Below are 26,590 nucleotides of genomic sequence, written 5' to 3' on the forward strand. Positions count from 1 at the left end.
GTGAGTGTAAGAATTTCGGGACTTTCTGACTGCCCAGAATGACAGGGAGGAACTGAGCTCGTGTTTTTTTCTAGAGAGGTGAAAGGCAAACTCCCCCCAGCTCTCAGTACCTCTCCCACTCTGTACTCCCCAACGAGACAGTCCGAGGCACAGATTCCTCCCATGAGATGGTAACTCCACACACAGGACAAGCAACTCAATGCGCCTTTTCCTGAAAGAAAAAAAAAAAAAAACGATTCTAAGTTATGGGATTGACCTTCGATTTCAATCTCTGTCTTGGTTCCAGAACACTTAGGAGCAAAGAATGTGTCAAGTAAATTGAAGCAGAAGGGTGAATTGATTGAGGATATAGAAAGAAAAAAGTCTATGAGACAAAGTGAAGACCTAGAAATTAACTAATTAGTCCAATCTATGTAGACTCTCAGTCTGGAAATTGAGAATTTGGAGATGACACATCTTTTATTACAGCAAGAGTAAAGATTTTCAGAGAAGGAGAAATCATTTACAAAGTTTATAAAGCCTTTGTTTATCATTCTGATTGTTGTTTAACTAGTGTGAAGGATAATACCAGCTGATTTGGAGGGTTCCAGTACTCAGTTGTTGAGTAAATCATAAATAGACAGTCTCTAATTGAGAAATAGCACTAGACTGGGAAGTTAAAATGTCAGGGCTCAAAGGACTTGGCAAATCATTTTGTTCAGTGTTCTCAATTTTGGGGTGGTGGTGGTGATAGGTACCTTTGAAATTCTCTTGAAAGCTATAAGCTGTCTTCTCAGAAATTTGACATCCTATTGATTTATTATTTTTTAAAGAAATGAAAACTAAGACCCAGATATGCAATGTTGCCCATCCAAAGTTACACAGGTAATGGTTGAATCAAAATTCAAATTCAGGTTTGCTGACTCATAGTCCAGTGCTCTTTCTACCACACTATCTGCCTTAACACATGAACCACCAAATAGAGGAGTCTACAGTCTTTGTTTCCTGTGGAGGCAATATTCCTCTCTCCTAATCCAGACGCCCAAAGGATGACTGACCCAAACATTTCCTTCCATGTAGGTATCAATGGACAGATTCTGGAAAGAGTTTGGAGACAGGAGACCTGAATTCTAGTTCATTCTGTTAGGAAGGTTCTGGTATTTTTGCTGAGAATTTTAAAGCAGGAGCATAAGAGAAATGGGCATAAACATGTACCTGGTATTGTGAGTAGGAACTTGACATAGGTCTTCTGGTCAGAACCATACTGGACAGGGTGGTTAGTTGAACTTGAAGTAGAAGCATGGGCCCTATCCTTTACATTCACAGTGTAGTGAAATTGACTTTTCATGGCTGATCTGTGAGCTCAATCATTTATAATGTTGTTTTTGTGGAAAAGTAAATTCTGAGCTCTGAACAACACCTTAGAGAATAAACTTTTATTACACAACTGCTTCTTAGGTTGGGGGCTGCCTGTAGTGATATAAATTCAAAACCACTTTATTTTTATCTTAGCTCTAGCTTCATACAGAATTTCCTACATGTTCTGGAACATAATTGTTGTCTCTGATGGAAGAATCAATATTCTCCTACTTCCTTTTTTCTCTTCCCATCCTACATTTTTCTAAAATATAGCTTAGATGTCTTACTACAATGTTCAAAATACAAGAAGTTTTTTCCTTTTTTCTTTGTTTTTATTTTTTTTCTTACCTGAAAGTTGCTATGCAAACCGAAGAAGTTTTTATTTTTTAATGAAGAGAAATTAAGTGTAGACACATGATCTCACTTATACCTGCAATTTAAAAACAATTGAACTCATAGAAGTCAAGAGTAGAATGGTGGTTACCCAAGGCTGGGAGAATGGGGAGAATGGGGAATTGTTGGTCAAAGGATACAAAGTTTCAGTTGGGTAGGAGGAATAAGATTTTTGAGATCAATTGCATTGCATGGTAGCTATAGTTAATGTGTTGCCTATTTCAAAATTGCTGAGAGAGTAAATTTCAAATGTAAATATTTGAGGTGATGGACATATTAGCTTGATTTAATCTTTCTACATTATATACATATATCATAACTTCACTTTGTACCCCATAAATATATACAATTATAATTTGTCATTTTACAATTAAATAAAATAAATTAAGGGTAGAAAAAAATAAAAGGCAGTAACAAAGTTACATCACAAAATTCGTACCTTAAGGTTGGTTACATTTTCTAGAAGTCCAGCAACAATTTGGCTGAGGCCTAGATCCTGGGCAACACCCAAAGCCATTACCTGTCAGCTTTGGGTGACAAATTAATGACGCCATTTACATTTCCTACCTTGATTTATTGCAAACCCTGCACACTTAGAATACCCAGAATCTTCTGCAAAAGGCAGTTTATTGATTTCAAGAATGCTTTCTCTTGTTTTAAAGTTGAACACCCTACATCTATCATTGCTTCTGAGGATCTCTTGGAAACTTGGGACGTAAAAGACAGGCATTTTGGCATTTCCCTTAAAATTCAGAACAGCTCACCACCTGCCTTCCCTCAGACTGACCCTCATGGGATGAATTCAACAAATGCAGAGCTACTCTTGGGATCTGTTCACAGGCATCGTTCCGCACAAAGAGAAGCAGCTTGGGAGAGTTAGAGGCTTTGGTTACTCAGCCTGGATTTCAATTCCAATTTTATGAGGAGGAAAAATGAAAAGTTAAATGTGTGAAGGCAAGGAATGAGCTAATTATGGAGGCACCAGTTGCATACAAAGGTACATACCAGGCCCAAATGTGCTAAGCTTCCACACCCCAGCCCCTCTGACCCCCAGTGCTTTTAAGTATTTTCCTTTTTAACATCCTAAAATTATTGGGCAGTCAAAAGTGAATCAAATACAATTTAGTTGATAAATTCTCATTGAGGTTGCTAAATTTTTCCTGATTCTTCCATGTATCCTCATTGCTTACTCTGACAGCTAATGTTTTAAGGACAAAATTCACCCTTTTTTCCTACCCAATTTATATCCCAAGAGAAAACCTGTCCCCAAATTTTGCAACCTATATGTTGCAAAGCCAGAAGACAGCACCACTGCTGGCTAGAAGATTCACTAGCCAGCAAAGCACATGTGTAGTATGGTGAAGAAAGGACAGCCCAGGAAGTGGAAATGAGCACCAAAGACAGGAAGCTGCACCTGGGCAAGTTGCCAGGCTTCAGTGGAATACAGGAGGATTCTTGTTCCCATGGGCATAAAAAAAAAAAAAAAATTACAGGAGGAGGCACAAACACTCAGGACATCTTCAAGATTCACCAGATACTCCCAGTCATCCCTTGAATACAATCTCAGGGATACTGTGTTGATGAAGTTTCAAGACTGAGAATGTTCAAAGCCATCATTCTTAATTCTCTCAGGGAATTTCAAACCCAGTTAAAGAAATATATAGTTTTTCAAACTGTTCTTATGACATCATTAATCATTTCTCTAATCCCGGCAAAAATCTTTGGTCTTTTTTTCTTTTTTTTGAAACAGAGTCTCACTCTGTTGCCCAAGTAGAGTGCCTCGGCATCATCCTAGCTCACAGCAACCTCAAATCCCTGGGCTCAAGCAATCCTCTTGCCTCAGCCTCCCAAGTAGCTGGGACTACAGGCGCATGACACCACACCCAGCTAATTTTTCTATTTTTAGTAGAGACGGGGTTTCACTGTTGCTGAGGCTGGTCTTGAACTCCTGAGCTCAAGCAATCCTCCCACCTTGGCCACCCAGAGTCCTAGGATTATAAGCGTAAGCCACTGTGCCCATCCTCCACAAAAATCTTAAAAAGCTGGTGGTGTCCTGTTTTGATTGGCTGATGTTAGGGGACATTAACTTACCTAATGGTGGCTGCCTGGTCTTAATTTCAACCAAGTTCCCCGCTGCTAGCCCACTGCACAAGATGAGTGGGTTGGAATTAGGGGGTGAGATTTAGCAAATCAGAATACAGTATTTCATCTGGCAACCCTAGTTGGAATAGAGGTCCCACACATCCAGCATTGGTGGTATCAGAGACACTTTCAACTTAAAAAAAAAACCCTTATAGAAAGCCAATATTTTCCACCATACGGCCAATGACAATATCAGCTTTCACCATTCCCATCCCACCCTCAATTCAATGTTTTCTCATTTGTTATCTTACTCTGATTAAAAGTTTTGAGTGGCAACCCTATGTGTCTTTGGAATGAGAAAAGAGGACACATATTAATGATTATTTAATGCAGTTTATCTGGACGGCTAATTCTTTCACAGGATGGAGTGGGCTGTGGATGGGCGAAGACTGGGAACCGCTGTGGGGTAGAGCTTTCACGGAGTTGCCTTCAGGGCTGCCTGGCAATGGTGGGGACAGGCAAAGCGAGTGCACGGGATGGGGCTCTAAGATCGCTCCTCTGCTCCCTCTCGAGCAGCTCTGCCTGGTTGGTTTACATAGCAGCGTTCAGTCTAAGAGTCCATGTGAGGAAAGTGGCTACAGCCAAAATCTCATTTGGAACCACTGCTCTAGATTATAAGTGTGCCAGCCAATCCAGTAGCCACTAGCTACATGGCTACCGAGCACTTCAAACGTGGCTAGTCCAACTTGAGTTGTGTAAAATAAATATTGGCTTTCAAAGATAGTACAAAAAGATGTCAACTATCTCAATAAGTTATATGTTTATTACATATTCAAATATTACTATTTGGATATAGTAAATAAAATATACTGTTAAAATTAATTATATGTGTTTCTTTTTATATTTTTTAATGTGACTACTAAGAAATTTAAGATTACATGAATGGTTTGGGCTTTATTTCCATTGGCAGTGCTGATACACCAATAAGTAACGGTTAACAAATTAACCTGGGCTGCAGGAACCTTGACTATTTTGTTCACAGTTGTATGGACATTGTCTAGGCCTGCAGGCCCCAATCTCTGGGCTGAGGACAGGTACCAGTCTACGGCCTATTAGGAACTGGGCCACACAGCACAGGTGAGCAGCGGGCTAGCGAGTGAAGATTGATCTGTATTTACAGCCACTCGTCATCACTCACATCACTGCCTGAGCTCTGTCTCCTGTCAGATCAGCAGTGGCATTAGATTCTCACAGGAGTGAACCCTACTGTAAACTGCGTGTGCGAGGGATCTAGGCTGCGCGCTCCTTATGATAATCTAATGATAATCTAATGCCTGATGATCTGAGGTGAGGCAGTGATGCTAGCGCTGGGGAGCAGCTGCAAATACAGATTATCATTAGCAGAGACGTTAACAACACAATAATAGAAATAAAGTGCACAATAAATGTAATGAGCTTGAATCATCCCGAAACCATTCCCCCGCACCCCTGGTCCGTGGAAAAATTATCTTCCATGAAACCGGCCCCTGGTGCCAAAAGGGCTTAGGACCATTGGTCGAGGCCATAAATAAGTGGATAAATGAACAGGAAGAGTTCTGGGGGAACACAGAATGGAGGGGTAAGGGGACGTTTTCTGGAGGAAATGCTGACTCTAATAGACCACAAACAGCAGGCCAGAGAATGTATCCCGGAGAGAGGGAGGGAGGGCAGGTTGGCTCAGGTTTACCATAACAATTATGCCTGGATTAGAAAGGAGGTGGTGAGAGGTGAGGCTGACTCTGAGGACAGTTCTGTGATGAAGAGCCTCATTTGCAAAGACACTAAGCTAAGATTCTATCCTAAAAACAGCGGAGAGCTGTTTTTAAGCAGAGGAGTGTCATTATGATATGTTGTGCGAAAAGAGCAATCTGAGGGCATATGGAGGACTGATGGATCATAGGTGGCTAATACTGGAGGTGGGAAGATCCATTCGGTAACTGGTGAATAATTCGGGCAACACATGGTAATAGTCTGAAGTAGGGCAGTGACACCAGAAGAGCAAGAGGGGGGAGATGGAATCAGGAGATATTTAAGGGGGGATTTGGTAGGACTTGGGGACAATTGAATGGGGGAGTTGAGACAGAGGGAGAAGCAGAGGGCGATGCCCAAGGTCGCTGTCTCAGGCAACCGGAAAGGTGGTGAGGAGACACGGCTGCAGTTGCCGCCACATGGGGGATTTCTGGTTCTTTTCTCTTTGCCTTAAATTCAGGTGTCTTGGCTGGGCGCGGTGGCTCACGCCTGTAATCCTAGCACTCTGGGAGGCTGAGGCGGCTGGATCATTTGCACTCAGGAGTTCGAGACCAGCCTGAGCAAGAGCGAGACTCCGTCTCCACTAAAAATAGAAAGAAATTAGCTGGACAACTAAAAATATATAGAAAAATCAGCCAGGCATGGTGGTGCATGCCTGTAGTCCCAGCTACTCGAGAGGCTGAGGCAGGAGGATCTCTTGAGCCCAGGAGTTTGAGGTTGCTGTGAGCTAGGCTGACGCCACGGCACTCTAGCCTGGGCAACAGAGTGAGACTCTGTCTCAAAAAAAAAAAAAAAAAAAAAAAAAATTCAGGTGTCTTTTATGAATAATCAAAAGCAGCAAAAGCCAACACTATCAGGCCAGCATTTTCAAACCAGAAAAAGATGAAAAAGAGAGGTTTGACCCTACTCAAGTTTCAAGACTGTATTACTCAAGGCTTAACTGAAACTGGTACTGGTTTGGAAACAATAGCTAAATTTCTCGATGCTTCTGGAGCAAAACTTTACTGTCGATATGCAGAAACACTCTTTGATATTCTGGTGGCTGGTGGAATTCTGGCCCCTGGTGGTAGGTACATTGGCAGATGACATGATGCATGTTGAGGGTTGGAGTCAAGATGTGAGAACCCCAGGAGTGGGACAGGACTTTGCCAAAGAGCAACCTGTGGACATGTCAGTTCACTGAGCAAAAGCTGCTTGACCTTGAGGGGGACATTCTACCAATCAGGGATGTCTGCAAACAGACCCCACCTTGAAGCCTGAGGGCTACAGCCTGGATGTCTGCAAATGTACCCACCCGGCCTTGTAATTGGAAGGCGGAGAGAATGATCAAAGGATGTCAGCCCAGCAGATAAGAGCAGTTTACTATTCTAAGCCTGAGGCACTGTTCCTATCTCTGTCCTGAGTTCCTGTTTCAGTAAATGAGGAACTAGATAAAGTAGAAAGAAGTACATAGTCTCTTTTGTTTCCCTTTTGATTATAGGCTTAAGGCCAGGCGCGATGGCTCACGCCTGCAATCCTAGCACTCTGGGAGGCCGAGGCAGGAGGATCACTCAAGGTCAGGAGTTCGAAACCAGCCTGAACAAGAGTGAGACCCCGCCCCCCCTCCCCCCCCCCCCCCCCCCCGTCTCTACTAAAAAATAGAAAGAAATCATCTGGACAGCTAAAAATATATATAGAAAAAAATTAGCCGGGCATGGTGGCACATGCCTGTAGTCCCAGCTACTGAGGCTGAGGCAGAAGGATTGCTTAAGCCCAGGAGTTTGAGGTTGCTGTGAGTTAAGCTGACGCCATGGCACTCTGGCCCAGGCAACAGAGCGAGACTCTATCTCAAAAAAAAAAAAAAAAAAAAGATAGATTATACACTTTACTGCTAAAGCAAGCTTTTCACGTGAAATCATTGTAATCTATAACATGAAAAAGAGAATAAAAATGGGTGCTAGACTTCAGTCAGTACCACCTGGCTCATGGGAATGCTGGCGGTCCCCTGACCTTCCCGCACCCTTTCACCTTACTTTTTGTGTCTGTATCTTTGTCTCTCCCATGTCTTGCAACACATACTTCCCAGGGACCCCGTTATATTGGGGGCATCGTGAACCCCCAATAGATGCATACAGATAGATGTCTGTGTGTTCAAAGCACAAGAAGATCTAGAGACCATGCAAGCATTTGCTCAGGTTTTTAACAAGTTAATCAGGTGCTACAAATACCTGGAGAAAGGTTTTGAAGATGAAGTAAAAAAGCTGCTGCTGTTCTTAGGGTTTTTCAGAGTCGGAGAGAAACATGCTGGCTATGTTAATTTGCATTCTTCAGACTACTGGAACACTTAATGCATCCATTCTCAATAGCCTTTATAATGAGAATCTGGTTAAAGAAGGGGTTTCAGCAGCTTTTGCTGTAAAGCTCTTTAAATCACGGATAAACGAAAAAGATATCAATGCAGTAGCTGCAAGTCTTTGGAAAGTCAGCATGGATAACAGGCTGATGGAACTATTTCCTGCCAATAAGCAAAGTGTCGAACATTTCGCAAAGTATTTTACTGAAGCAGGCTTTAAAGAGCTTTCAGAGTATGTTCGGAATCAGCAAACCATAGGAACTCGGAAGGAGCTCCAGAAGGAACTTCAACAGATGTCCCCTGGTGATTCATTTAAGAATACAATTTTATATGTCAAGGAGGAGATGAAAAAAAAACAACATCCCAGAACCTGTTGTCATTGGAATAGTCTGGTCAAGTGTAATGAGCACCCTGGAATGAAAAAAAAAAAAAAGAGGAGCTTATAGCAGAGCAAGGCAGCAAGCACTTGAAGCAACACAGCCCTCTACTTGCTGCCTTTCCCACTCAAAGGCAGTCTGAGCTGACTCTGCTACTGAAGATTCCAGAGTGTTGCTATGACAACAGTCATTTCATGAAAGCCTTCCAGAAAATAGTGGTGCTGTTTTATAAAGCTGAAGTCCTGAGTGAAGAGCCCACTCTGAAGTGGTATAAAGATGCACATGTTGCAATGGGAAACAGTGTCTTCCTTGAGCAAATGAAAAAGTTTGTAGAGTGGCTCATAAACGTTGAAGAAGTATTTGAGTCTGAAGGTGAAGAAGGTGACTGAATTTTGAAACTACACTCTCAGTAAAGCAAATGGGAGCTGTAGACAAGATGTCATGTCTCATGTGTCCTGGTTCTTACATCTTCCTACCTCCCTATATCAAGCATGATATAAGGGCTTTCATGGCAAATTTTATTTTAACTGTTTCTATGGTTCCTGGAAATGTTAGGTTTAGTTTCTAAAACCACGTTTTAAGTAGCTACAGGAGCTATAGAGTTGAATCTAATGTTACATTAGTCTTTTCAGTTATCTTCTACCTCCTGTATTTTCTGCTGCAATTATGTAATTTAAGGCCTTCCACAATGAATAGTTCACTTTATTCCCTGGGTTTTCTATAAGAAATTTTCGATAGCCCCAGGTCTTCCTCAGGCCCTGGGTGGCTTGTATCTGCCCTGGGGACAAAGTGGCCCTAAGTCAATTGCTATTACTAAAAAAAAAAAAGAAAAAGGAAATTTTCAAGATATGATTTGGCTAAAAATAATTTGTTATAAGAATTCTGTTTGCAAATTAAACTGTAAAAGTATCCAAGGTCTCAAAAGGCAATGCTTTGTGTAATAATTTGCTATCTCCAGAACCCTACTCATCAATTAAAATCTCATATACAATAATTGAATTCATTAACATGAATCTTGAGTATTTAGACCATTGCTTACATGTTAACTTTTTTTTTTTTTTTTTTTTTTGCATTTTTAACCCCAGTTGTCCTTAAGCTCATTTGTTTGCTATGTTTTTCATCCTTAGGGAAGCCATGGAGAACAAACTTAAAAAGTTGGAGAAATCCAATGTGGCAGAGGTGGTGGGAAGAGCATCGAGCTTTTTCCCATTGAGAAACTTCTGTATTCAATTTGTATCTTTCCAGGCAAAACAAATGGGTATTCTTTTAATACAACCATTTTCAAATGTACCTTAGAAAAATATTATCATTTAAAATATTTTATGTTCAGAATACACTTAGATTGATAGCAAAGGACTCATAAAGAAATTGGAGTAAAGGAAATGACAGATGTATAAACCCAGTAAAAATTGTTGAAAGTGTTAAGACTCAGCATGTTCTAATTGGGAATCTAAATCTAATTGTAATAACTTAGATTTCCTATTGGCTTAGAGAATTGGTAAAGAATGAAGGGCAATGATAATTACATATCCCTACTTGGTCGTACTGGACTGGCTTCATTCTCTTAAAATACTCAGTAATGACTCAAGCATCTGGCTATTAACATGTACCTTAGCTGCCATTTTTCGGTTGCCATGAGCCAAATATTTCTTCTATACAATTGATCCATTTATTTTAATGGCTGCCTTTCAATTTTCATCTTCCTTTTCTTGCTGCTACCTATCTATGTATGTAGACATTAGAGGAAAAAAATTAGTCACATTTTTTGATGGAAAGACTTTGTGTTAAAAGTGAACATTTTTTTATTTTATTTTATTTTATTTTATTTTTTTTTGAGACAGGGTCTTGCTCTGTTGCCCGGGCTGGAGTGCCGTGGCGTAAGCCTAGCTCACAGCAACCTCAGACTCTTGGGCTCAAGCGATCCTTCTGCCTCAGCTTCCCGAGTAGCTGGGACTACAGGCATGCGCCACCGTGCCCAGCTAATTTTTCTATATATATTTTTAGATGTCCATATAATTTCTTTCTATTTTTTTAGTAGAGACGGGGTCTGGCTCTTGCTCAGGCTGGTCTCGAACTCCTGAGCTCGAACCATCCACCCACCTCGGCCTCCCAGAGTGCCAGGATTACAGGCGTGAGCCACCGCGCCCGGCCAAAAGTGAACATTTTGAAGGTTTTTTAATTAGTGAGAGAAACTAGCCTAGAATAATGCTACCACAAACTGAGTAGAAATTGCCCCTTTTGAAGGTACCATTCTTAAAAGCCAAGAGTTTGGTGTTTAAAAGTTCATCTTGAGGGAATAATGTGTAATATATTTTAAATAAAGGTATAGTAACCTTTAAAAGAGCATTATAACTGATAACATTGTGAATGGGGTGAATTTGTTAAATGAATAACTTTGATAAAGTTTTCTTGCAAAGGCAAAATGTAGTCACTAGATTTCTATGTAGTTATCTGCTTTTACTTTGTAATTTGTAGTCCTCAAAAGACTTTTTTAAAAAAATAAAGTCCTTCCTTACCAATAAAAGAAAAAAAAAAAAAAAAGATAGGGACACTGGAAAGTGTGGTTTGGGAATGGGGCCAGGTGTTTTAGGTCTCTGTTGAGCATCCAGTTAAAGATACTCAGTCAGCAGTTGGATGTATGGAACTGGAGCTCAGGAAAACCACCTGGGAAAGAGAAAGTTGATTCAGAGGCACCAAGACATAGGTGATAATGGAAGCCACCTGCAACCAGGAGATGGCCATGTTCACGTGTACTTGGAAAGCACTTGGGAAGAAGTTATTTTTAAGCACAGTATCATCAAGATACTGCTTGGAAAGTTCAGCTCAGTGGCTGCACAGCAAGGGTGGGAAGAGAGCTGATTTCTCATCTTATTTTCCCTAGTCCTGGGCATTTTTATGTAGTCAACCTACTACCTCAATATGAATTATTTTGGAAGAAAAAGGAAACAAGATTAAAAGCAGGCTCTAACAAGTAGGCTTTTGCTTGTTTCATCCAAAAGTCTTCAGTGTACCCTCCCCCCAAAAAGTCTTAAATATACCCTTCTCAAGGTATTTGGATTAGCTGAATGAGGCTGGGCTATAGTTGAGTGGATAATCCTCTTCTTCTTTTCGAGACAGGGTCTTGCTCTGTTGCCTGGGCTGGGGTGCAGTGGTGTCATCATAGCTCACTGCAGCCTCAAACTCCTTGGTGATCCTCCTGCCTCAGCCACCTGGGTAGCTGGGACTACCGGTGTGCCACCATGCCAGGCTAATTTTTCTATTTTTTGTAGAGTCAGGGTCTTTCTATGCTTCCCAGGCTAGTCTCGAACTCCTGGCCTCAAGCGATTCTCCTGCCTTGGCTTCCCAGAGTGCTAGGATTATAAGTGTGAGCCACCTCACCTGGCCATAATCCTTCTAAGAAACTGATTATCCATTGGTAGCATATAGAAACATTAAAAAAAATCATATGTAAGTTCAGGTTCTGACATAACCCCACTCACTCCAAACATGCTGAAATGGTAGAATAAATATAAGCAGAGAGAGAGAAAAAAGAGAGGTGGGCTCAAAAGTAAGATGAAATCTCTTTGCACCAGAAAGGGGGTAAAAATGCAAAGTGAGTGGCAGGTTCCAGCCACCCATTGCTCTGCTGTAGAACTAGAAGTAAGCACTGGTGGCTGTCAGTTCACCTTTTCTACCGTACTGGGAACTAAAAGTGTTTCATATGAGACCAGGGCCAAAATCCTGGCTTACAGCTTAAAACAGGAGTCAGGCTGGGACTCTGCCTTCACAGACGTCACCTCTTGACCAGGGACTCCCCTGAGCTGCTGACTGAATTGCTGATGGGATCTGTGTTGCCATCAATACCACCTCTAGGAACACCAACATTTTGTGTCTGGACTGAGTTGCAGGTTGGAGGCAGGCGCAGAGTTAATGGAAAACCTTCTAGGCTGTGAGAAGTAAGGATAAAGGAAGGGAGAGGGAGTAAAGAGCCAGAAACAAAATCTTCCATTCACAATGAGCTTAAGACCAATATTCCAAACTAAATAAATAAAATGAATGATAAGAAAGATGACAAACACTTCAGGAGTTCGAGACCAGCCTGAGCAAAAGTGAGACCCTGTCTATGACAAATAAAAAATAAGATGACAATCAACAATTAGAATATAAATTTACTTCAGATAATATTAATTGCATAGAAAATCTGACAAAGTCTTTAAATTAGGATGCTCACAAATAAATGAAAATATCCATAAAATACTAAATTATGAAACACAAACATGAAAATATGAAATAAAAATAGATGGATTAAAAAAGAAACAATTAGAAATCCTAAAAATAAAAAAACATAGTCACTTAAAAACAAAAGGAACAGATGGGCTGAACTTTACACTAAACACAATCAGAGGAAAAATTAGGGAAATGGGATAGAGTGCTGAAAAATTAATCTAATACAAATAATAGAGAGTCAAAGAGGTAAAAATATAAAAGAATAGATAGGAGTCACGGAAGACAGATCAAGAAACTCTAAATTACATTGAATAGGAATTCCAGAAAAGAAGATTGGAGGGAAGAGGGGAGAAGTAATATTTGAAGATTTATTTATTTATTTTTTTTTTTGAGACAGAGTCTCTCTCTGTTGCCCAGGCTAGAGTGAGTGCCGTGGCGTCAGCCTAGCTCACAGCAACCTCAAACTCCTGAGCTCAAGCGATCCTCCTGTCTCAGCCTCCTGAGTAGCTGGGACTACAGGCATGCACCACCATGCCCGGCTAATTTTTTCTACATATATTTTTAGTTGTCCATATATTTTATTTCTATTTTTAGTAGGGATGGAGTCTCGCTCTTGCTCAGGCTGGTCTCGAACTCCTGAGCTCAAACGATCCGCCCACCTCTGCCTCCCAGAGTGCTAGGATTACAGGCGTGAGCCACCGCGCCCGGCCAATATTTGAAGATTTAATAGCTGAACATTTTCTAATTTGCAAAAAGGCATGTAAGATTTCTTTATTTCCTATTCATTCATTCATTCATTCATGCAACAAACACTTAATGAGCACTTACATGTTACATTCTGGACTGTGAACAGGGGATACAGACTGAATGTAGTATAATGTTTTCCCTTGCTCAAGGGGTGCACAGTTGGTAAGAGAGGTGGGCTAAACTAAAATGTAATGTTAAAAGCTCTGTGATTCAACAGTGTATTAACACTTCTGGGGGAGGACTGAAAAAAGCTTCACAGAGGAGATGACATTCAAGGTGGGTCTTTAAGGTGAGAGTTCCCTAGAGTGTTGTTCTTCGGGAAGAGGAAACAAAAGTCACGGCATATTTGGTGGCTGCTGAATAGTTCTAGATAGTTCTAGGTGGTTCTAGGTTCCAGAATACATGGAAGGAGAGTCTTTAAGATGAAAGCTAAAGGGACTGACTGGGGATAGACTTTAATCACCTTTTAAATATGGAAAACACTTCCTGAAAGTTTGCTAAGGTCGTAAGTAAATGCATAGAATGAAGAGATATACCATATTCATAAATGTGATGATTCAGGATTACAAAGATGAATTCTCCTCCACAATAAATTCAACGCAATGCTAATAAATATCCCAAGGAATTTTTAAAAAAGAAACTTGACCTATTATAAAATTTGTATAAAAGAAGGACTAAAAATAGCCATGATAATTTTGAAAAGAGTGGAAATGCACCCTACCAGCTATTTTCATTTTTCTAGTAAGTTTTAGTAATTAAAACATTATAAGAGTATTTCTTTCTTAAATGTTGAGAAGAATTCATCGTGATCAACTTTTATGGCAAGATTTGGAATAAAATGAGTGAATTTGCATTTCAAGACGATCACTCTGGCATTAGGGTAAGCGATGACCTGGGGGGGTAGGGGACCAGAGTTGGGGTGACCTGCTGGTACGTACGTCAAAAGATGTGATAATAGATTCTGAGAATGGAAAATGAGAATATTGAGAATGGAGAAAGATCTAATTAGAAAAATGCTTAGGAAAGAGAATCAACAGGCCTTGAAGTTTAGCTTCATTGGAGGTAGGTAGGTTGGGCAGGAGGAGAGGGAAAGAGACGAGTCAAGGGTAACTTCAAGGTGTGGTTCTGGGCCCAGGGGTGGATGTTGGGCCCTTCACCATTGATTTTAAGGCTCCCTGGGACAGACAACTAGGCATCTGGAAAATAGCAATGGAGTTCAGGAGAGTTTGAGGCAGAAATTTTAAGGAGTTGTTGAAGTAATAAAAATAAATGAATTTCCCTAGGCAGATCCAGCAGGTGGAGAAGGAAAATGGAGTAGATGCACGACACTTCCTCCAGGAGAGGATGCCTGTGTTGGGCCTGGAAGGATGGGGCCTGATGGGACCTGATGGGGCAGCAGAGTGTGGCAGGAGCAGCCCAGGTCAGAGGGCAGAGGCAGAAGCTAAGAGCGAATGGAGAGTGCCGATGCTGGAGAGGGCTGGGATGAGGTTGGGAAGTGACAGAAACCACCAAAGGTGGTGAGAAGGGGGAAAGGGCAAACAGAGAACCATTTCATGTTTCCATTCACATGTGCAAAACGATAGATGGCCCCTCACCTTTGCATTTGTCACAGGTCGGGTGGCATCTCTCACAGGTCTGCGTGCTGCGCTCAGCATAGTAGTGAGGTGGGCAGGTGCGACGACACTCTCCCTTGGAGCGGAGCAGGAAGAAAAACGTATCACAGGACAGGCAGTCTGTGGGCTGCGGGCCCCGGCAGGCCTTGCAGCTCTTGTTGCACCTCTCACACTGGCCGGTGGCGTTGTCTGCGTAGTATCTGAAACCAAGGGGGGACCCACAGATGGAGCACTAAGCTTTGCTCCTAAACTGGGTGTGGTGAAAAAAACATGGTTAGTCAGATGGGGTTCCTTTCCAGGCTGGGGGACTTTAGCCTCTTTACTCATTAGATTCATTACTAATGATGCTAATGAATCTAATGATTCTCAGTTTTCTTCTCTGTAAATTGGGTATTACAATCCCTCCTTTGTTATTTGTGAAAATTAAATTGGACAGCACATATGAAAAGACCTAGTATTAATCTCACACAGTAGCAACTTGATAATTGTTAGTTACTATTTCCTTTTTCTTCTGTATCCTTCTCCAAATTCAAGCTTTGTGATGTGTCGAATGGGATCAGGGAATGGAAGACATTTTAAATATACCTTTGAGAGGTTCTTATCAATATAATTTCTTTCTTTCTTTCTTTTTTTTTTTTTTAGGCAGAGTCTTGCTCTGTCACCCTGGCTAGAGTGCTGTGGCATCAGCCCAGCTCACAGCAACTTCAAACTCCTGGGCTCAAGTGATCCTACTGCCTCAGCCTCCCGAGTAGCTGGGACTACAGGCATGTGCCACCATGCCCGGCTAGTTTTTTCTATATAGATTTTTAGTTGTCCGGCTGATTTCTTTCTATTTTTAGTAGAGATGGGGTCTCGCTCTTGCTCAGTCTGGTCTTGAACTCCTGACCTCGAGCAATCTTCCCGCCTCCCAGAGTCCTAGGATTACAGGCATGAGCCACCACGCCCGGCTGATATATAATTTCTCAATTTAAAAAAAATGTTGAAATGGGAGATGACATGAGTGATGTTGGCCTTTACAAAATATGTGTAACTTTGAAAAGATTTTTGGAGGTTAAATATAACAACAATAATCACCATTCACTAAGTTTTTACTAATATGCTTCATGGTACCCCAGTGACTTCCTAAACATTACTTTACCTTACCGAACTTGCAAATGAGACACTAGAGCATGGTAGTTAGGAGCCTTGACCTCTGAAAGAAGACCATATGGTTTCAAATCTCAGCCATACCACTTATGAACTGTGTGACCTTGGGCCAGTCACTCAACATCTCTGTGCCTCAGCTTCCTCATCTGTAATATGGGGCTAAGGGTAGTACCTAAAATTAAACATGTGGTTACTGAGGAAGTAATGAGGACAGTGCCTGGCATATTATAAATAATTAATGTATATTAGTGATAATTTTAAATTTTGTGACTAATCCTCATAGCTAGACTTATGGTTTAGATATTAATATGCCTATTTTACAGAAGCAAAAACTGAGGCTGAGAAAATTTAGACTACTTGCTTAAGGTCAAACAGCTAATGAAATGGAACAATATGATCTGAACTTATCTGTTAAACACCACTATTACAAAATGGTGCATGGCTGAAGGTAAACAAAGATCTTGCAAATAAGATAAAAAAGGATAAAGAAAATATCACTAAGGATGAAATTCTAAAGGTCATCTGACTCCAGCCTGTATCTCTGGACAGTGCACTGAAGCTATCATAGAAAGCTGAAAGTTCACCCTTGGTTTCTCTGATGCAAAACTACTGAGCTTTTTTTTGTAGTCTAATTCAGCTCCAGCAACTTGTTGAAAACTACTGCCATGTCTAAGTAATGCTGAGCCTGCCTCTATTTAGCCACCTGTATGCACTTCTACCTCAGTGGCCTAGCTTATGGCAAATTAAGCCTTGCTTGGTTTTCTGCAGTTAGGTAAAGAACAACTACTATGATGTGTTAATTTGTAAGACTTTGAGGTATTTGAGAGATAAGGTGATAAAAAGAGAACAACAACAACAGAAAAGCACTGATCATGAACTGAATAGTTAGCAAAGACCACACAGAACTAAAAAAAAAAAAAAAAGAAAAAGAAAGAAAATAGAGAAAAGTGAAAATCTATACGGAACAGAGAGAATACACAGGACTGGAGTCACGAGATCAGATTTTTTGTCCTACCTCTACTATGTGTTAGTAGCTATGTGACTTTGGGCATGTCACTTAGCCTCTCTGAGCCTCAGTTTCCTCATCTCTAAAATGGAGAGACTAATATCAGCCTCATGAGATTGTTGTAGAATCAAATCATAATGTAAAGATACATTGTGAGGGAAATTCTTTGTAAGCAGCATACAAAAGTTTTTTTTAAATATTGTTATTACAGGCAATTATAAAGACGAACAGCATCAGTAGGAACCTTGGGAAAGAAAGCTTATAATCATTAAGGACTAATGCTAATGGAAAGACAATGAAGAGTGTTCTCTGAATCAGAGGAAGAGAAGAGCACAACACCACTGCTTACTTTGATGACTCTTTTGCATGAGGGGACTATGAAACCTTTTGAGCCTCACATCCTTGAAGAGGATCTTGTGTATAAGTACAAACAATAACTTGGGATTTGAAGAACCTTCTCTGAGGTTGAACATCAAAATAATCACGTGTGTTGGGACAGGGTGCAGAGAATCACACACTTGCTTTTCCAAGGCATATAAGGCTTGTGCAATGCATGTGGAACACTGATTTTACAAAAGAAATAATTCTCCACTTATACGTCATTAATACTCCATTCTTCCCGATTAGGCAGATGGATGGCAGCCTGTGCCTCTCCTCAGCCTCTTACGGGCAACTTCACAGACTGTGGAACAATTGTCTTTTGAATTCCATGGTCTGCATTCTGTTTAGACCACAGGATTATCCCCTTTTCTTGTGCTTGTGGGTATTTAATGACTTGATTTGAGGAAGATGGGCTCCAGATCTTTCCAGACACTTATTAGGGTGAAGCTGAAGGGCCAAGCCCGGTGGCCCCATCCCCACTCTTGTCTGGCAGAGCTTTTCTTTATTCATCCACGTGGCTGGTGTTTTTCTAGAGCTGCTAATGTGTGTGGCTCTGTGCTGAGTATTACAGTACCGTATGTGAAAAATAAGAGGTGTTTTTCCTCCATAAGTTTATAATTTTCTTGGGAAGAGACATGTAAGAATAAGAGTAGGCTTCTAAAGATCGAAGTCTTTGTCTTACACATTTGTGCATACAAGGTGCTGGCCATTAAACGTGTTAAATAAATGAGTCAATGAATGAATGAGCTAAATCAAGGTGGAAGGCAATTTATAGCACTAAAATGAATGAAACAACATAGCAAGACCTTGACCCTAACAACAACAACAACAAAAAATTAGCCAAGCTTCCTGGTGAGCACCTGTAGTTCCAGCTACTCGGAAGGCTGAGGCAGGAGGATCACTTGAACCCAGGTGTTCGAGGTTGCAGTGAGCTATGATGATGCCACTGTACTCTAGCCTGGGTGACAGAGCAAGACATTGTCTCTAAAATAAATAAATAAAAACTTTAAAAAATATAATAGACCAGGTGCGGTGGCTCATGCCTGTAATCCTAGCACTATGGGAAGCCGAGGTGGGAGTATCGCTCAAGGTCAGGAGTTCGAGACCAGCTCTGAGCAAGAGCGAGACTCCGTCTCTACTAAAAATAGAAAGAAATGATCTGTACAGCTAAAATTATATATATAGAAAAAAAAATTAGCTGGGCATGGTGGCGCGTGCCTGTAGTCCAAGCTACTCGGGAGGCTGAGGCAGAAGGATTGCTTGAGCCCAGGAGTTTGAGGTTGCTGCGAGCTAGGCTAATGCCACAGCGCTCAAACCTGGGCAACAGAGTGAGACTCTGTCTCAAAAAAAAAAAAAAAATAACGTGAATGAAACAAGCAGTAATTGCTATAGGACTGAAGAGACACGTCAATTTTGGCAAAAGCATTTGGGGAACGTCTAAAGTTATAGCTCTTTGATTCAGGTCCGGAATCTCGGGAAGCTCTCTGTGGTCTAGGTTACTGACTGGGAAGGAGGGGTCCACAACAGGCCTGTAATCAACCTTTCTCTTTACTGGGGATTCCCGGGGGGAAAAAGAGATGATCCAGTCAAATTCTCTTCCAAATATGCTGGTAACCAGACCCTCTAATAAACACTGTAACAGTTTTTCCCAGCAGAAAACTAATAGAGTCCTTATCTGTGAAATGCTTTTAGGATACATACATCAAGTGTGTCTAGGTTGTTTATGATAACAAAACCTGTAATTTGTGGCTACAGGGGGACATGACGGGTTGGAGAATTAACGGGGTATAAATGGAGATGTTCACTGAAGTTGTTTCCTTTGTAAATCAGTGTTCCACATGCACGGCTCTCCTCATACTCCCAAGTGAGACCTGAAATGTTAAATTTGAATCAGAACAAATCTTAAAGCCAAAGACAATGAACCTAAATGTTCTTAGCCTTAGTTTCCTCATCTGCAAAATGGGTTGCGGTTGGGAGTGGCTGTGGCATTCGAAGGGCGAGTACGTGCCGAGCGCTTTACCCTTCTCTGCACTGCAGCAGGCACTCTTTTCCCAGCTGGAGCCAGCCCGGTCGGCAGGAGCGGCACTGCGTGCTGTGTCTCCCTTCACACGTCCTGCAGGAGCTGTGGCAGGGGCCACAGCGGTGGCTGTCCTCATCGGCGTAGTAGCCCTCTGGGCAGTCCTCCACACAGGTCGTGTCTGTCACGGGAGGAAAACAGTCTGTTTGGATATCAGACATGACACAGGTCTTCCAAACCCCCTACATGTTCTCCCCACTTTGTACCATGGTGGGACGAGGTGGGTGCAGGAGAAATGGGACAATGTCCCCTTGGGCTGATGGATATGCTTGGGAACTACGATGAAAGTCCTGGGGCCATCAGGAGTTCACAGGAAACAGAAGTCAGGGTGGACTCGCCATGGCGGGTAGAACAGAAACTACAGTCTGAGTCGTTGTCCAGACAATGGAGCTGGTTAACTAGGGGGAAGCCCCAATCCCCTAAAGGGAAAACACCCCCCTCTGTAGTATTTTCCTAAGCTGCTTTAACAAATTACCACCAACTTGGTGACTTGAAACAACACAAATTTATTATCTTACTGTTCTGGAGGTCAGAACTCCAAAATGGGTCCACAAGGCTCTGTTCCTTCTAGAGGATCCAGGGGACGATCTGTCTCCCGGCCTTTTCCATCTGCATTCCTGGGCTCGTGGCCCCCTCCTTCATCATCCAAAGCAGCAGCACAGCATCTTCTCTCTCTGTCCCTCTGCTGCTGGTCACATCACTTTCCACTACTACTACCTCTCCCCTTGCCTGTCTCTTATCAGACTCCACTGATTACACTGGGCCCACCTGCATAATCCATGACAATCTCCCTGTGCCATGATCTTTAATTAAAGCACAATTGCAAAGTCCCTTTTACTGTGTAAGGTAATATATTTGTCGGATCTAGGGATGAGGATATGACATCTCCAGGGGGAGCCTTTATTCAGTCTTCCACAACTTCCAAAAAATTACCCAGTTCATAATTGGCCTGACCCTGGTGGTGTGATGGTGGGGCAGGATGGCGAGAATGGTGAGAAGGCCAGGCCTGAGCAAATCCTGTGCCCAGCCCTTGGGGACTACAGGTCTGCGCCATGTCACACACCAACGCTGAAGTCTCAGTTCTAGCCTAACTTGCATGCCCCGTTTAAGGGAAGACCACTTTGCAGTGACGAGATGTCTTCCTCTCTCTATGAAGGCATCTGAGGTGACCACTGGTGGCACTCTAGATTGGAGATAATTAGGAAAAAAAGTCCTGGTGTGGGGGAAAGGTGGGGAGGTAGGGTGGGAAGGGGTGGGAGTGGGATTATATCCATGTGGTTGGAAGAAATGTTTTCACGAAGGAACAACTTCTGGGAAGGAGAGTCACTGAGATGTGTGTACCAGGAGTGAAGACGGATGGATGGAGAAGACAGTATCTTTGAGTGTTTTCTATGGTGACGTCATCAGCAGTGGTGTGAGAGTAGGCGTCCCTGTGTCTTAGCAGGGGAATGGTGTCCTTGCTCAACAAGGAGAGGAAAAACTTGCTGTGCATTTCTACTTTGAGTGTCTGGCATCTCAGGTCTATTCTACTGGCCAGAGAGATAAGTGCTAACGTTCCTGGTCTTCACCAAATCCATCTCTTTCTTTTCTGTCCTACAATTTCTTCTTTCAGTTTAGTTGAGTATTGTTTCATTTTCTTTCTCCCACACGGTTTCAAGCCTAATCATGGTATCCCTCAGAACCTGAGGGCATCACCTCATTTGAACAAGAACCATCAGTCCCGATCTGCGGGAGGTGGCCAACCTTGGACTGTGCCACATGTTGTCCAAGAACATTTATGAATCAATGGACACTAAATCAAGGGGCAATTTTGATGAGGAGCAGAATAGCTACGTGTTCTTAAAAGTGCGTCCCCACAGACTGCTTATGAATTACACGGGAATAAGTAGTAATTATGTAGTAGAGAAATTGAACATCTTAACCAGATGATCAATGTCAATATCACTGATGAGAGGCAGGTAGGTGTCCTGCGCCCCCAGGTAGGATTCCCAGAGGGCACAATATCACCTGTGAAGAATTCTGGCTGAGAACGCACACTCTCCCTCCGATCACGGGGAAACGTCACACCAACCCAAAAGAGGGAATAGGGACCGTATTCTTCTAAAATGTCAGTATTATATGAGACAAAGAAAGTCTTGGAAACATTCCAGATTGAAGGAGGCTAAAGGGACATGGAAGCTAAATGCAGTGACTGACTCTAGACTGAACTCTGCTCTAAAGGGGAATTGACAAAGTTTTAATATGGATGGTGTATTAGAGTATTAATATTGTATCCATGTCAAACTTACTAAAGTTGACAACTTTCCTGTGGTTATATAAGAAAATATTCCTGGGCTCCAAAGCCCCCCATGCAGGCCGCCCGGGCTAGGCCCGCCTTCTGCGCCGTCACAGGGTGGCTCCAAAGCCGGCCATGTATGTAAATGCAGAACACTGAAAACATACTGCAAAACGTTTTAGATTTTGGATTTTGTTGTTTTTAGGGGAGTCTCATTTTCACTTGTGTATACAAAAATTTTAATTTTGAATTTTGAATACGCAATGTTTTAATAAACTTATCCAAAGTTAATGCTAATAACTTTTAGAAATGAAGGAGAAGAACTAGTCTCTTTGGTAACACTAGTTAATCCAATTTCTGGGGTAAGTAGAGTTACCAAAAATCATACTCACCTCTTAAGGAACACATATAATGTACCAATTGATGTATTTACTCAGTTTTTTATTTTATAGATAAGAAAATTGTCCAAATTTATAGAGTTGGTATGCAAGAGATTTTAATCAAACCTTTTGTGACTGTAAGATTCTTTCTTTCTATAATGCTGAGGTATCCCAAAGATAATCACTATTAGTGGTTTATTCATTAAAAGATGAATATTTAGAATATATTTTATCTAGATAAAATTTAGTATAATATAAATACAGAATATAAAATCATGATGGATAAATTTTTAAAAATTGGACCGATTAAATAGACTCCTTTTCTCTCAACAACCACCTTTAAGGTTTTTGTTGAATTATGCACTATCAAAATTGGGAAAACTGTCTTAGCTAACATAGCATGATATGAACAATAAATGTCTAGTTGGCAAAAAAAAAAAAAAAAGAAAAAAGAAAATATTCCTATTCTTAGGAAATAGGTACTAAAGTATTTGTGGGAAAGGGACCATGATGTGTGTAACTTGCCCTTAAATGGTTTAGAAAAATATACTGTGGATTATGATACGTTTACATAGACAGAGGAGAGAGAAGGCAGACAAATGATGGAGTAAATGGGGTCAAAGATCAGCAGTGGGTGAAGTGGTTACACACTATGTGTGCTGTTCTTGTACTATTCTCATGCTTGTATCTTTTCCGTAGGCTTAAAAATTTCCCAAGCCCAAAGCAAAAATTAAAAAGAAAAAAGCCCATATCTACTAGACACTAGGCACCGGGCAAGGTGGTTTCCCCGAGGGAGGGAAGAACAAAGCCCTCCTCCCAGCAGTAACTCACTGAGAAGAAGGGTCTTCCTCTGACAAGTGTGACACTGGTCCTCGGCAGGCCCTGTGCAGCGGAAGCACTCGGCGTGGCAGGGCTTGCACCCAGGAGCCTGTTCATCCCAGTACTCGGAGACGGCACATTCCTCCTTAGCCACGCAGCCCCCATGGCTGTTCAGCCTCCGGCCTTCCTGACAGGTGGTGCAGGTCCCGGCCGAGGAGCAGGCTGAGCAGTACTCGGGGCAATCTGTGGGGGTGGTGGGGCAGCAAACCGAGAGTGAGACAGGGAGGGCCAGGGCGCCCCTACAGGCAACGGCTCCCCCTAGAAAGGGTGTTCACGTTCCTTCCACATTTCTTCCAAGATTCTGCTTGTTTCTTTCTTTCTTTCTTTCTTTTTTTTTGAGACAGAGTCTCACTCTGTTGCCTGGGCTAGAGTGCCGTAGGGTCAGCCTAGCTCACAGCAACCTCAAACTCCTGGCTTAAGCGATCCTTCTGCCTCAGCCTCCCGAGTAGCTGGGACTACAGGCATGCGCCACCATGCCCGGCTAATTTTTTCTATGTATGTTTTTAGCTGCCCATATATTTTCTTTCTATTTTTAGTAGAGATGGGGGTCTTGCTCTTGCACAGGCTGGTCTCAAACTCCTGATCTCAAGCCATCCTCCCACCTCGGCCTCCCAGAGTGCTAGGATTACAGGCGTGAGCCACTGTGCCCGGCCTTGTATTTATTTCTGAGTGCACAGTGCCAATGAGAGGGCCTGGCATATTACAGGTGCTCAATAAATATTTTTGTTAGACAAATAAAACAACAACTCACTCCCACCTCTGGGTTTTAGCAGTTGCCATTCTCTCTGTCTAGAATGCTCTTCTCCCAGATATATATGTGGTTTGCTTCCTCCCTCTCTTAGTGATATCTTTTGGGACATCTCTCAATTTTCAACTCCATCTTGTCCATCTTCCTGTTTCCCTTCCCTGCGTTACTTTTTCTCTTGACTTAACGACTGCAGGATCTGTCTTTCCCAAAAGAATGTGAGCTCCACAAAGTCAGGATTCTGTCTGTATCACTCCCTGCTCTTGCCCAGGCCTGGAAGAGCACAGGGCACATAGCCGACCCCCAGCAAGTATTTGCTGGAGGAATAGGTGTGTGGTATTACTGCTGTTCCTATCACCACCTCATTTTAACTAGACCGGGAAACCGAGGCTGGAGATGCTAAGTCGCGTGGCTGGAAAAGGGTAGGATCAGGAGTTGAACCAGGACCTCAACAAGCACTCTTGCTGGTTCTGCCCCAGTGCCTTGGGAAGGGGTGGGATTTTCAGAGGTGTTTGTACTATCAATTAGGGGGTAATTTGGGATGGTCAGAATGGATCCAAAGGCCTCGTGTTTCTTAGGGGAGATCCAGTTTAGAGATTGCTCCGTTCCAGATGCCTCTCTATGCCTACCCAAATCTTGATTTTTAGTCAGGTCCTTTGCATCTTCTCTCTGGAAATTTTGGTTGTCATTCTGCTTCTTCCTATACCAGATTCCCCGAGCCTCCCTTTGGAGCGGTGGAAAGTGCGATGCATTGTAGGGACAGACCTCGAGTGAGTTTCTCGCTCTGCCCTTACTAGCTGGGTCACACTGAGCAAATGCTTAACTTCTCAACGCATCCGTTTCTTTCTCAGACAAATGGAGAAGACTGCCACTTATCTCAATGGTTCTCAACCCTCACTAAGCACCAGAGTTACAGGGGGACTGGGTGGCTGGATGGGCAGGGGAAATTTAACAAGTTGGTTCCAGGTTCGCACAGACATCTGTATTTTTTAGAGCTGGGTGATTCTAATGGACAACCAGGGGCCTTTCTCAAGGAGACAATTAAATCAGATAAACTACTAAAACACACTTTGAGACCTGTAAAGCTCTCTGTGTGGTAAATTACTTTGATTATCAAACACCCGAGAAAGGCCAGAAGTGGAGCCTCAATGCCTGCCCTAGTACAGACAAGATCAAGATGGCGCTGAAGGCCTTGGCTGAGTCTTCAAACGTCTCCCTGAAGCTGACCCTCAGTTCCATAGCTGCCTCACGTACTAACTCCTGCCTCCTCTGCAGGCAGACACAGCCGCCCACCTTGAAGTCCACGCTCTGTCACAGGTAGGCAGGTGGGACACTAACACTAAATAGTGCTTTATATAAAGCACAAAAAGTGGCATATCCAGATCCCAAGGTTGGAGCAGAAAGCCTCTAGGAGTGAGGCACGTCTTCCTGTTCTACCAAAACCCCTGTGTCCTAGGGCATGGGTGGCCTAAGGTTTCTCCATGAAAGGCCGCCCTCAGGCTCTCGCCACTGTTGGGGGGGGGGGGGGGACTGCCCCTGGGTATCCATCTCATGCCTGCTGGGTGGAAACACAGGCTGAAGTGCCACAGGCTGCCCTATTGCCACGAATCCTGGGGCTCTGGAAAAGCTCCCTCCCCCAGAACTCTTCATTCATTTGCTTGAGAATACCTCTACTCATGGACAATTTATTTCATTTTTCTGTTCTCTGATAAATAGTAAGAGGCAAACAATGTATGTCCAGTTAAAATATAAGGAGGTATAAATAACAGCAGAGCCTTTCTTGAACGTGTCAGGACTGAAGTGCCCAGTGGGAGATGGACTGGGGCCTCCGAGCAGGAGGAACGAAGATGAGGAGGAGGAAGGAGCAGAGCTTTGGGGCAGGGGGGCAGCCAATGGAAGGAGACAGGGGAGACAGAGGACACGGAGCAAGCCCTCTGTGGCACAGTTTGCTTATGCTATAAACTTATAATGGCTTGACATTTTAAGAAAAATCTGCCATTTGGGGTGACTTTTGAAGGCTCATCGTCTCTGTTGTAAATCTTCACGTGAGAATTCTTTTTTATTTTTTATAGAGACAGAGCTTAGCTATGTTGCCTAGGCTGGTCTCGAACTCCTGGGCTTAAGCAATCCTCCAGCCTCAGCTTCCCAAAGTGCTGAGATTACAGGTGTGAGCCACTGCATCAACCTGAGAATTCCTTTTGACCAGTAGTTCTTAGCCACTGGTGTGAGGAGGGTCTGAAACTGTCCTCACAGGGTTAACAAGATTTACTTGCCAGGTTCTGGACAGAAATATAATGATTTTTTGCACCCTCCCCACCAGTTATAATCAAGCACTAATCAGACTGCACTTTGCCCCACTTCCTCATAGCAGCTTATTAACCGAAAGTCATGTAGCACTAAATACTGACCTTTGCAACCCCATCGCTCCTATAAACAGGATCTCTGATGTTATAATCATAAGGATTTTGTTTAAGAATTGCTTAAGACGTTTTTCAGATCCTGAATTCCAACCAGTTTGAAGACCCCCACAGGAGAACCGAATCCGCATGAGCATGTAGTTGCTTCACCTCCCCATCCCGTGACTCCCCCCGATCCCCACACCTTGGCCCACTACTCATCCTGACCCCTTAAAATTCCTAGTCCCAAACTCCTCAGGGAGGCAGATCGGAGATGCCCTCCTGTCTCCTTGCTTGGCTGCCTTATGGTTAAACCTCTTTCTCTGCTGCAACTCGGTATATGGATGTATTGACTTCCTGCACATCAGGCAACGAACCTGGTATGGTTACAGGTCCACATGATTTCTTACTAATAAAAGTTACATGATC

The 26,590-nt window shown here is 42.5% G+C and overlaps 1 protein-coding gene and 1 pseudogene across 3 annotated transcripts in view; one reads left to right on the forward strand and one right to left on the reverse strand.

Moving 5' to 3' along the window:
* The window catches only part of PCSK5 (proprotein convertase subtilisin/kexin type 5), a 413,377-nt gene that overhangs the window by 6,015 nt on the left and 380,772 nt on the right, over positions 1-26,590 (reverse strand). For all 3 annotated transcript variants that reach the window (XM_069476379.1, XM_069476378.1, XM_069476377.1), the window contains 4 exons: positions 22,973-23,203; positions 19,430-19,607; positions 14,859-15,076; positions 111-211 (listed from right to left, as the gene is read on the reverse strand). In XM_069476379.1, coding sequence (XP_069332480.1) covers positions 111-211; positions 14,859-15,076; positions 19,430-19,607; positions 22,973-23,203 — 728 coding nt within the window. The remainder of the gene's footprint in view (positions 1-110; positions 212-14,858; positions 15,077-19,429; positions 19,608-22,972; positions 23,204-26,590) is intronic.
* LOC138388352 (eIF5-mimic protein 2-like) lies at positions 6,413-8,699 on the forward strand (annotated as a pseudogene).

Source organism: Eulemur rufifrons, chromosome 7, assembly GCF_041146395.1.
Source record: "Eulemur rufifrons isolate Redbay chromosome 7, OSU_ERuf_1, whole genome shotgun sequence".
Lineage (NCBI taxonomy): Eukaryota > Metazoa > Chordata > Mammalia > Primates > Lemuridae > Eulemur > Eulemur rufifrons.